At 44.5% G+C, this 12,141-nt stretch overlaps 1 protein-coding gene across 2 annotated transcripts in view; it reads left to right on the forward strand.

Annotated features, from left to right (window-relative positions):
• The window catches only part of STXBP4 (syntaxin binding protein 4), a 120,769-nt gene that overhangs the window by 15,761 nt on the left and 92,867 nt on the right, over positions 1 to 12,141 (forward strand). For both annotated transcript variants that reach the window (XM_033138725.1, XM_033138726.1), the window contains 3 exons: positions 6,068 to 6,174; positions 6,701 to 6,872; positions 10,791 to 10,869. In XM_033138725.1, the coding sequence (XP_032994616.1) occupies positions 6,068 to 6,174; positions 6,701 to 6,872; positions 10,791 to 10,869 (358 nt within the window). The remainder of the gene's footprint in view (positions 1 to 6,067; positions 6,175 to 6,700; positions 6,873 to 10,790; positions 10,870 to 12,141) is intronic.

Here is a 12,141-nt window from a genome sequence, read left to right on the forward strand (position 1 = left end):
CACATGCCCTGCCGGGCGTATTGTTTTCATCCCTGTCCCCCTGAAATATCCTTTCTGTCTTTATCACCATTCTGCTTTACAAGCATTGAATTGTGAACCCCAGCGCAGCTAGATTCATATACGCCTCGCGTAAAAAAAAAAAGTCAGATAGAGGCTCAAAGTTGACTTGCTTTTAATTTTAGCCCAGCCTGGAAACTGGGCCATAAAACATAACAAGAAGAGCACAGCACTGGAAATAATGAAGGCTCTCAATGGCCTCCTGTTACAAGTCTTCTCCCTCCTCCCCTTTCTCGTTATTGAACTTAGCAGCATGGAAAGCTTGTGTTGGGACCTCCGTTAGGCTTCATTTTTGGTGATTTATAGCAGAAAAAGCTCTGTGGCATTCGCATATAACCTTTTGGCCTTCATTAGATGGTGGTCGGTGCCTTTAATTACCAGAAATGATGTGCATGAGCCTAGGGCTTGCCGATCAGAAGGTCGGCGGTTCGAATCCCCGCGACGGGGTGAGCTCCCGTTGCTCGGTCCCTGCTCCTGCCAACCTAGCAGATCAAAAGCACGTCAAAGTGCAAGTAGATTAATAGGTGCCGCTCCGGCGGGAAGGTAAACGGCGTTTCCGTGTGCTGATCTGGTTCGCCAGAAGCGGCTTAGTCATGCTGGCCACATGACCCGGAAAGCTGTCTGCAGACAAAACGCTAGCTCCCTTGGCCAGTAAAGCGAGATGAGTGCTGCAACCCCAGTGTCGTCCGTGACTGGACTTAACAGTCAGGGATCCCCTTACCCAATTAACTTTAAAGTGCATTTAATTATAGCACGGCTGTCAAATTTTTAACTCCTCCTTTTGAAAGCGTGCCAATCTAAAGAAAACTATTTATGCTTGTTTACGCTTTTCTCAAATTTAAGTCCCAAGTCCCATCCCCTCCAAATCAATCCTACAATTTATAGGCAGTTAAGGAGCTTAAGGTGAGGTTTGTGTGTGCTGTTTGGCAGCAGTTCCACCAGAGGCCACTGTTGCCACTTGTGTTGCTTGACACCGCCAGCTAAGAAGTATTTTAGCCTAGTCAAAAAAGAATAAGCACCGAGGAACAAACGAGATGCTGTTGCTCAGTGGTATAGTATCAGAAGTTATAAACTGGCATCTAAGAAAGCAAACCAGGATTAGCTTCTTGTGGAATAGGTTGTTGCATGCATTTTCATATTTAGGCTGCTGGTGTGTATATTAAAAAGCAATCAGTGGTTTAATCGTGTGCATGATAAAATAAATGTGTGGCATCCTTCCTTTTTCTTGCCATAGGTAAAGTTTCAAGGAATCACTGTTTTCTTCATCCATTGCCATATCTAGGCTCTGGCTGGGTGTGTGTGTGTCTTAGCCCACAAGCTCACACTCTGGCCTCTGCCTGATTTCCTGATTTCTCTCTCTTTTTCTAGCCATCCTTCCCCCCAGTGGCAACAGCGGCCTTCATTTGATTAGTGTCAGTTTATCAACTCGTGCTCTCATAACCGGGCATCCCTTTGGGATAGCCTCCAGGCATTGCGAAGAAGAGATTCTCGCTATTGATTTAGAGCAGGCATAGGCAAAGTCAGCCTAACTCCCATCATCCCTGACCACTGGTCCTGCTAGCTAGGGATGGTGGGAGTTGTAGTCCCAAAACATCTGGAGGGCCGAGTTTGCTTATGCCTGTGGTTAGGATTTCAGTGGTTATTGACGCATTCTGCCCTGAAATTTTCGGTTCAGATCCTGTACCTGCCTCAGTTCTGTGTCAGTAAAATGGGAATAATCAGCCTCTCTAGTTTTATCAGCCTGGTATACTCATAGAATCGTAGAGTTGGAAGGGGTCCTGTGGGTCGTCTAGTCCAACCCCTTGCAATGCATAAGGATTTGTGACTGAACATCTTTATAGAGTACTTTTGTGCCTTCAGAAGTGACCTATATGCTTAGAATTTCTGTTGTTTTCATGTTGGCAGCAATTCCATACCCCTCAACATTTCTCTGATAAAAAATATGGATGTCTTATTCCATAATAATAATAATAATAATAATAATAATAATAGTTTTATTATTTATATCCCCACCTATCTGAGTGTGTTGCCCCAGCTTCTCCGGGCAGCTTCCAACATATACCTGTATAAAAACATAACCAAACATTAAAAAAAAAAACACCTTCCCTATACAGGGCTTCCTTCAGATGTCTTCTAAAGGCTGTATCTTATCTCCTTGGCTCAGGGGGGGGGGGTCACATAACTCCATACTCCCCAATATTTCTCCAATGAAAATAGGGGTGTTCTACAGTACCCTTCAACGTTTCTCTGATGAAAATTGGGACATCCTAAGGAGAAGCAGGACATTGCGGTTTCAAAGCAGGAACCAGGATGGCTTCTGTAAGTCTGGGACTCTTCCTGGAAAATAGAGACACTTGGAGGGTCTGCAGTTTTCACAGACTGAATTGCTGCTTGCTCTGATTTTTTTTAAAGAGCCTCTTTTTTAATTTTAAGTGTAGAACTTGGCAAAAACAGAAATGTGATGTGCTGAAGGCTAAACGTTGGTTTGAGCTGAGTGCAAAAGCACTTTTTTCCGGCCTCGTTCTCCACCTCCCCAGCCACCCACCCACATTTCCCTGAACTGCGCGCTAAATTATTGGCGCCAAAGTCTTTGGGCTCTCCGCTGTTGCATCTGCTCGGTCCAAATGTTCGCCGAGGTTGCATGTATAGCTGTTTGAAACTGGATCCCTTACCCCCACCCCTCTGGTGCGAATTAATCCAGCTCAGAGCTGGATTAACTGGTACAGAAACTTCTCACAAACTGTCTGTGGCTTAATTCTAAAACAAAACAACCATCTGTGTCCAATTTTGTGCCCAGTGAAATTCCACTGATATCTCTCGCTGATCTGATACTCTGCTTTGCAGCAGCAAAGTAGTTCAGCTCCTAATGCCAGCTTCTCCTTTCCAGAACATCTAGTACTGCCTGATTATCCCCTTCCCTGTCCCTTCATCCTCTGTCATCCACGCGGCTCTCCAATCCACCTATTGCTGATTTTGACAGCTCTAGCTGTGAGGACTTGCTTCGCTTCATCACAGTGGCTATTGCTCCCCTCCAGGATAAAATAGTGGAAATACAATACAAGCTTCATCTACAGGGACCCCTTCTGTTTAGAGATGCAAAATTTCCGGAAATTTTGAAGCTTGGGGAAAAAAAACCCGGATTTTTTCGGGGGGAAACGAAAATTTTCAGGGAAATTGAAAAAAATGCTACGTTAGCACTTCTTTTTTCTTTTCCAGACTGAAAGTCATTCTGTTACTTTAGAAACATAAAATATAACTAAGGACAATTTTAATGGGCATAAAATTATCACAACTAGCATATTAAAAATATAGCGTATCCAAACAATTATTACAAACAGAATTTACTTTTAAAATAATATTTATTTGTATTTGTAACAAATGGAGCAACAATCTCCTGAACTGTTTACTAGTTTATGTGGAACAAAAAAAACTCCACAAAACAATTTTTAAAAATCCAGAAGTTACAATTATTCATATTTCCTCTCCACGGTATTTTAAAAAAAAATCTCATAAAAAGAACTGGAGAAGGAAGTGGGACTAAGTTTCAATGAATGGGCATGAAATTTAATCAGAATCATTTTCTGAGCTGTAATTAAGTATATACTTTCAGGCCCTTTTTGTTGCTCTATATTTTCTTCCAGTGCTTTGAGGCCTAGTGAAGAGGAACAGAACCAATGCATACCACACGCATGCAAAAACAAAACCGAAACCTTTTTCTTTTCTGGTGACAACAGCACCTCCTAAAGGAAGAAATGTATCTTGTTCTTGCATTGGAGAGTTCAGTTTGTAACCTAGGACTTGCTTGTCCTCACAGAAATTAGAAGAATCTGATACCATACATATTTTTTAGAAATGATTTATAAAATATTTGAACCCCTTATCTTAAAATATTTTATTCATCATGTTAAAATAAAACATTCCATAATCTATTTTTTTCCAATTTTTCGGAAAAACAAAACAAGGCTTCAGGAAAAAAAACGGGTTTTTCCCGAATTTTTCCGGGGGGTTTTCCAGGCCTTCACATCTCTACTTCTGTTCCACAACTTGCATTTTAACACACTGTTGAGTATATTTTGCTCTCTGCTAAATCAAAAGCAGAGTTATCGGACTGAAGTGCGGGTGGCGCTGTAGTCTAAACCACTGAGCCTCTTGGGCTTGTCGATCGGAAGGTTGGTGGTTCAAATCCGTGTGATGGGGTGAGCTCCCATTGCTCTGTCCCAGCTCCTGCCAACCTAGTAGTTCGAAAGCACACCAGTACAAGTAAATAAATAGGTACCACTGCAGCAGGAAGGTAAGTAGTGTTTCCCTGCGCTCAGGCTTCCGTCGTGGTGTCCCATTGCGCCAGAAGCGGTTTAGTCATGCTGGCCACATGACCCGGAAAGCTGTCTGTGGACAAACGCCGGATCCTTCGGCCTGAAAGCAAGATGAGCGCCACAACCCCATAGTCTCCTTTGACTGGACTTAATGGTCCAGGAGTCCTTTACCTTTACCTTAGCTCTACAGACAAACACACAGATATAGTGCAGTGCTGTTGGGACCCTAGTAGTTCAGAATGCATGTTAAGGGTACCAACATTTTTAATAGGCGTCCATTTCTATAACCTCTTCCAGGGTGTCCTGTCTGCTGAAAAACTGTAGGAATGACGCTGTGGAGAATCTGGCGGAATTTTTGAGCGACGCCATGAAATAACGTCACCATAGATTTTTAGAGCCCCCTTTGTTTCTCACGATGTCTGGATAGTTTTACCTAAAAGTGCCTCCTACTGTGTTTTGTTACTTGTGTTGTGTTCTCATCCATGTATACAACACACACTCTCTATATGCCGATAAAGGAGACTGAATGGATAAAACCTCCCTACACATAGAAAACTTGTGCATCAGCGACAAGGCTCTGCTCGAATTCCTTCTTCTAATATGCATGCTGAGAGTTGAGGTTTTTTCTTCCTCCTTGGTATCCCATAGAAGGTTTGCACTGTTTGTTGCTGGCGGTGGTTAGACTTGTTAGTCATTTGTCACACACTTGACCTACCACATACTTAAAAAAAACAGAAACACAAATACAGCATAATGTTAATTTATCCTGGAGAAGAGAAGACTGGGAGGTGGTATGAAAGCCTTCTTTAAATATCTGGAGAGCTGTCACATGGAAGATCGAGCAAGCTTGTTTTCTGCTGTGAGACCCAAACCAGTGAATTCAATTAAAAGAAAGAGAGTCCAGCATAAACATAGTTAGGCAAACTAAGGCCCAGTGGCCGGATCCGGCCCAATCGCCCTCTAAATCGAGCCTGTGGACGGTCCTGGCATCAGCATGTTTTTACATGAGTGGAATGTGTCCTTTTATTTAAAGTGCATCTCTGGTTTATTTGTGGGGCCTGCCTGGTGTTTGTACGTGAGTAGAATGTGTGCTTTTATTTAAAATGCATCTCTGGGTTATTTGTGGGGCATAGGAATTCTTTCATTATTTTTTTAAACATAGTCTGGCCCCCCCAAGGTCTGAGGGGACAGTGGACCGGCCCCCTGCTGAAAAAGTTTGCTGACCCATGAACTAAACATTAGGAAGAACAATTCTGATGGTAAGATCTGTTCAGCCGTGGAACGGGCTACCTCAGAAGGTGGCGGACTCCCCTTCATTGGAGGTTTTTGAGCAGAGTTTGAATGGCCACTTGTGGATGCTTTAGCTGCGATTCCTGCATTGCAGGGGGTTGGACTAGATGACCATTGGTGTCCCTTTCAGCTCTACACTTCTACACAGTCGTACAAAAAACTCACACATACAGTTCATAGACTGAGCAGAGCGAGGAGCAGAGAGCAGCCTGGTTAAGCCGGGCACTTATTTGTACCAGGCCGAGTCTGCCACTCTTACCAGATCAAATGTGACCCTCCCCTTCTCCAAAGGCAATTTGACAGACTGAAAAACCTCGGGAGTTTATAAATTTGGAGAGTTTGCCTTGACCTCTTACGGCAACTTGATTGCAAAAACAAGTGCCAACGACTGTCCTTGTTCTTGCTAGGATGGTCGGCTGAGAGCTGGGGACCAGCTTGTTTCCATTAACAAGGAGTCATTGATTGGAATCACCTATGAAGAGGCAAGAAGCCTAATCAACAGAACAAAGCTGAGGTAACAACTGCCTTACAAAACAAGTCCTCCGAACGCTGCCTTTTACACCTGCCTGTCTTCCCTAGTATAGATTTGGTTGATTTATGTCTCCAGCCCTCATGATTAGAGAGAGAATTTCGGACATGTGTTGTTGGAAATGCTAAAATATAGAGCTGTTCAAAAGAACTCCCTGGCATACTGGCATAAATCCTGATACTTTCAGGTGCTGTGATTCTCCAGCGGTTTGACCCCAGCCCCGTAGACGCACTCCATTGTCTCCCGAGACAGGTGCCATCTAAGCCCAAACGTTCTGGGCTAGTCACAGCACATTAAAAAAACGTAAGACCCTCACAAATTTGGCCCTTCTAGCCATCAAGAACAAGTGCAATAATAAAACAAAAAGTTGGTGCAACAGGTTTCTGTCCCACTGAATTTTACTTACATCACTTGCTGCCTGACATATTTTGATAATTACAGGGAGATCTTTATTCTTTCAGGAAGAATGCAACGTACAATACCTGTGTCCAACCTGTTACTTCATTTTTAGATCTAACTCCTCGTGGGAAATCGCTTTCATTCGACATGAACCTCTTTCCAGTCAAGCGGGAACTGCGCCGCCCCCCTCCAGCTTGTTAACTTCGGATGGATACGGGCTGCAGCTTACTCCATCTTTGTCTCCGAATGAGAGCGTTGACTCAAAGATGTCTATTCTGAATGTGGCAAGTATTCCCTGAAAACCAATTTAAGGGTCGTCTTCCTGTTCACAAAGGGGCAGCGATCAGCAAGCAAACTGCTAAACTAGATAGATTATTCAAGTCCTGCTCGTCGCAAATTTCACAGGCAGCCAGTTGTTTTAGCAGAAATCATTTCCTTGACCTCCTCGCCTACACATCGGTCTGTCTGTATGTAGGAGCAGCCTGTTCTTTCAGAAGGCACAAGTGACTGGCTATATGTCTAGCTTGGAACAACAACAACAACAACAACAACAACAACAACAACAACAACAACAACAAACTTTATTTATTTGCATAGCCCACAGGCCGTTGCATCAGAAAGACACATATTACAGATACTGATAAAAACCATATATAACCAAGCCCTACTGGCAGGGCCGGATTTAGGTTTGATGAAGCCCTAAGCTACTGAAGGTAATGGGGCCCTTTATATGTCCAGCTGTCCTTTGTCAACAACAAATTGTCGCTGTTTTTTTGTGTTGAATATATGCTGTATGGTAATTTATGGACCTAATAGGTATCTAAAGCCATTTGCAAATGCAGAATGTTGGCACCCTATATATAGAAATGAGCAAACCAGTGATATTTTAGGGAGCAGGCTAGCAGGCGGGGCCCATTACGTACATCACACAGGAGCCTACACAACACAAAAAACTGTTGCTGTATGTAGGTTTTATTTTATTTAGCTTATATTTTTGGAAATGTACATCCAGGTTTTTTCCTCTTTATTTTTTTGGGGTGCCCCCAAGAGAGTGGAGCCCTAAGCTATAGCTTGTTTAGCTTATATGTAAATCCGGCACTGCCCACTGGGTTCAGTGGGACTTGCACCCAGGCATGCAGGCATAGAAGGAATGGGCAGCTGGCAGCCCTATGTCGGGATGTAGCTTTCTGTGTAATTTTATGTAGCTGACAACGAAGGGAAGAAGAGGGTTGTGTTAGGAAAAGGAGGAAAGAGAGGGAAAGGGTGGCGCCACTTGCTTTTAGCTCCAACCTCGCCCAGTTGTGACTTCAACCAACTACCAGTGTGCATTTCATAAATGATGGCCCTTGACAGAAAAAAAGGTTGCTCATCCCTGTTACTGGTATATAGGACAGCGGCCTCAGATAGAATCATATAACCCTCCCAAATGGCCTGCCCTGCACACACACACACACACACACACACACGCCACACACACAGAGACAGGAACGCGGCAGCGAAGCCCAAACCCTCAAAGCAAGCGAACAGGAAACGTGTAATGCCCCCACACCACACACTCGGCTCTGAACCCTGCCAAATGGCCTGCCTTTCTCCCCCTCTCTCTCTCTCTCTCACACACACACACACACCGACAAATGATACCACGCTCATCAGTTGTTTTCAGAGGCAGGAGGCAATTTCACGGAGGGACGGAGGTATCAAGCGTGGCTCGTCGGCAGGCAGTGAAAGAGGCAGCAGGCGCCGTGGTGAAGAGCGCAGCAAGCACAGAAAACACCCAGATTGAGGAAGCGAGCCGAGAGGAGGCTCTCCGGCTCGCGCATCTGTTTAAATGGGTCCCAGCCACGCCTCCCCAGCCAGTGGATTGGCTGGATGGTTGATGACATGGCCAGAATCCTCCGGGCAACGCGGGACTCCGTCCCCTGCCCCCGGAGGGGAGTGGGTAGCCACGTGGTCCACCGCGACTCCTCCCCACATTTAAGTGGAGCGGATTTGTAGGATTGCAGGAATCTTTTGTCCAATGTGGGACTCGAAGCCACAACTCTGAAATTAAGAGTCTCATGCTCTGCTAAGTGAGCTATCCAAAGGTTGCCCCCCCCTGTCAAAGGCTCGCTTTCATTTGTACCGTGTGTGCCCCAACACACATACGTTCCTTATTTTGCTACATAAAAAAATAATAATCTTAAAATCTTCCTTTCCTTAAGAAAAAACTCACCTTAATTTATATTGAAGTTTTCTTATCTGTGTTGGTCTGATGGAACGTAAGTGGCAAGCAGGGTTTCTTTTTGTATGTAGGCAAATTCATGAGCTCCACCAGCTATTGAGATATGTTAAGCTCTTCCTCAGTTCAAACAGTCGAGAGGAAAATACATTTTTTAAAAATTAAAAAAGGAAAGAAAGAGTAGGGATGGTTTCTCTGCCAAGTGTTCTGTGTGGCTTCTTCCCGCAGCCAGCATCCTGTCATCATTCTTAGTATGGAGGAAGTAAGGAAGTTTGAACAGACACATGATTCCTCCTCCTCCCCACCTCCCTCCCTCCCTGCCAGCCAATAAAACCCCAAAGCTCTGCATGAAAAACATGCTCTTCTTTGAAATATAAAATCCAGCATAAGCCATGCTAATACATCTGGAGAAATTTCAATGAACTGAATAACATTTCTATTTCGTTCTGTTGGGTGTCCTCGTTTCTTTTAAGCATTATTTTGATGAACTGGGAGTCCATTTGGATCCTAAGCATGCTTTCTTGGGAGTAAACTCCCATCAGACACAAGAGGAACATAGATATGCATAGGACCGTACTGTACTGTAAATAAATTTCTCCCTCGGGAAATGACAAACAGAAGGAGGAAAGCAAAACACGATCGTTCATACAATACATTCTCCATCCCCTTGCATTAGATTTGCAACCTGAATTTTTCCAGGAGTCTTGCATGTAACTGAGATGTGCCTGCACTGTCATGTATAAAACAGAGTCCTTTAAAAGCCATGAACAAGTGGGAGCCAGTGTGGTGTAGTGGTTAGAGTGTCAGACTAGGAACCTGGGAGACCAGGGTTCGAATCCCCACTCAGCCATGAAAGCTCACTGGGTGACCTTGGGCCAGTCACTCACCCTCAGCCTCACCTACCTCGCAAGGGTGTTGGGGTGGATAAGATGGGGAGGAGGAGAGTCATGCACACCACTTTCAGCTCCTTGTATCAATCAATCAATCAACCAATCAATCAGAGCTTCCCTGGGACATGTGATCCAATTTTCCCTTGCTCCTTTTTTTTTTTTTAAGCCATTAACACTTTCTAGAATTTTATGACACGGCACGAAACAGTGGAAATTCTCAATGCTACTGGGGGTTTTTTTAAGTCAGAAAAGGGCAGGGATCTGTCTGGCAAAAGTTATACGTTCCCTGATGGAAAACCTCTACGTGCCTTTTGAGTAATAAATGGCTCCCAGTTCCTGCTTCGGATCTCCTCGTTCTCGGGACCACCGCCGTAGCCACTGTCTGTGTAGAGCTACTCAGAGAAATTGGACATTAAAAATAAAAGCCATGTCGGGGAGGTAGGAGCGTATTGAAGCCTTTTTTCCATCCTTGGATCTAGCCTGGAATTCCTTAGCTAGGGGCCCTCAGTCGGGAGTGCGCTTTTTACCAGTTCTGCAGTACTTTAAGGGTTGCCCACATATCTGATGGAATGCACCCTCCCGTTCTTTGTGGCTGGCGGTTTGGCTCGGTGACCACGGAGTGGTCCGGCCTGCCAGATTAAGTTCCTTGTGGCTTATGTAGCTTCTCTCGCTCTCTGCAGTTAACGGTGTCCCTTCTAGTGTGGTTGCATCACTGCATGAGTTGATAGGGCGGGGATGGATTTCTTTGCAGCGGCAGGCGGAGGGAAAAAACTAAATAACCATGGTTTATTCCAGCTGTTTTGGGGGTGCTTGAAGAACAGTCAATGCAGTCCACTCTTCCAAAGCTGCTTATCATAATTCTATGGGTGTATGTTGTAAAGGGAACAAGTTTGTTTTAAAGCTTTTGCTATGTATTGTGTATTCATCTGAAGTTTAGATAAAGCAATCAGTCTCTCTCTCTCTCTCTCTCTCTCTCTCTCTCTCTGTGTGTGTGTGTGTGTGTGTGTGTTTGGTTTTTAATGACATTTGTTCATTTGGTGCTTGACCTACTTTACCAAAAGGCACCTCCTTATTTTGTGTTCTTTCTTTCATAGACCAAAGCCGGATTCAAGAAGAGAGAGCAATCTCCCGCATTTTATGAAAACAACAGTACCGCTGATGCATCTGCTGGGGGTAAACGCTCACTTCCTTGCTTTCTCATCACATACTTGCCATTACCTTTCTCACAGGAGTAGCATGTAATGTGTTTACTTTTTCCTTTTGAAAAAGCCTCTATTATGCACCAATTGTTCCCCTAACACGAATGGATGGATTGTCTAGCAGCCCCTTTGCAATATAATTACCATTGACTGTTTTGTGGGATGGCTGAAGAAGGATGGATTGTCCTGGCTTGCAACCAGCAAGGACAATACACCCTTTCCTTGCTCATTTGTCTTGTACAGCTATAGGATTGACACCTGGGGTTTGGGGCTGTGGATGCCAGGGCCTGGCCCAAAGTTACCTTTCTGAAGCTAAACATATCTGGGTCTGGCTAGTGAAAGAATGGGAGACCATCAAGGAGGCCCATGTAAGTCACCTTGAGTGCCATAATGGAAAAGATGTGAGATATAAAGGGTGGCGCTGTGGTCTAGACCACTGAGCCTCTTGGGCTTGCCAATTGGAAGGTCAGGGGTTTGAATCCCCGTGAGGGGGTGAGCTCCCGTTGCTCTGTCCCAGCTCCTGCCAACCTAGCAGTTTGAAAGCACACCAGTGCAAGTAGATAAATAGGTACCGCTGCAGCGGGAAGGTAAACGGCGTTTCCGTATGTTCTGGTTTCCGTCACAGTGTTCTGTTGCGCCAGAAGCAGTTTAGTGATGCTGGCTACATGACCCAGAAAGCTGTCTGCGGACAAACGCCGACTCCCTCGGCCTGAAAAGCAAGTGAGCACCACAACAACCCCATAGTCGCCTTTGACTGGACTTAACCGTCCAGGGATCCTTTGCCTATAAAGGGAGTGATAAATGGTTTTCAAAGTCTGTTTCAGGGAATACCAAGGTTGCAGGTTCGATCCCTGTTTGGGGCAGCTGCATATTCCTGCATTGCAGCGGGTTAGACTAAATGTGCCTCAGGATTCCTTCCAACTCTACAATTCTATGAATATGGGGTTGTCCATAAGCTTATACAAAAGCTTCCTCCCTGAGAATAATAATAATAATAATAATAATAATAATAATAATAATAATTATTATTATTATTATTAGTTGTTGTACCCCGTCCATCTGGCTGGATTTCCCCAGCCACTCTGGGCGGCTTCCAACAAAAATCAGATACAAAAATATTACACATTAAAAACTTCCCTGAAAAGGGCTGCCTTCAGGTATTTTCTGAATGTCAGGTAGTTGTTTATCTCCTTGACCTGTGATGGGAGGGCGTTCCACAGGGCGGGCGCCACTACCGAGAAGGCCC

The sequence above is a fragment of the Lacerta agilis genome, chromosome 2, assembly GCF_009819535.1.
Source record: "Lacerta agilis isolate rLacAgi1 chromosome 2, rLacAgi1.pri, whole genome shotgun sequence".
NCBI lineage: Eukaryota > Metazoa > Chordata > Lepidosauria > Squamata > Lacertidae > Lacerta > Lacerta agilis.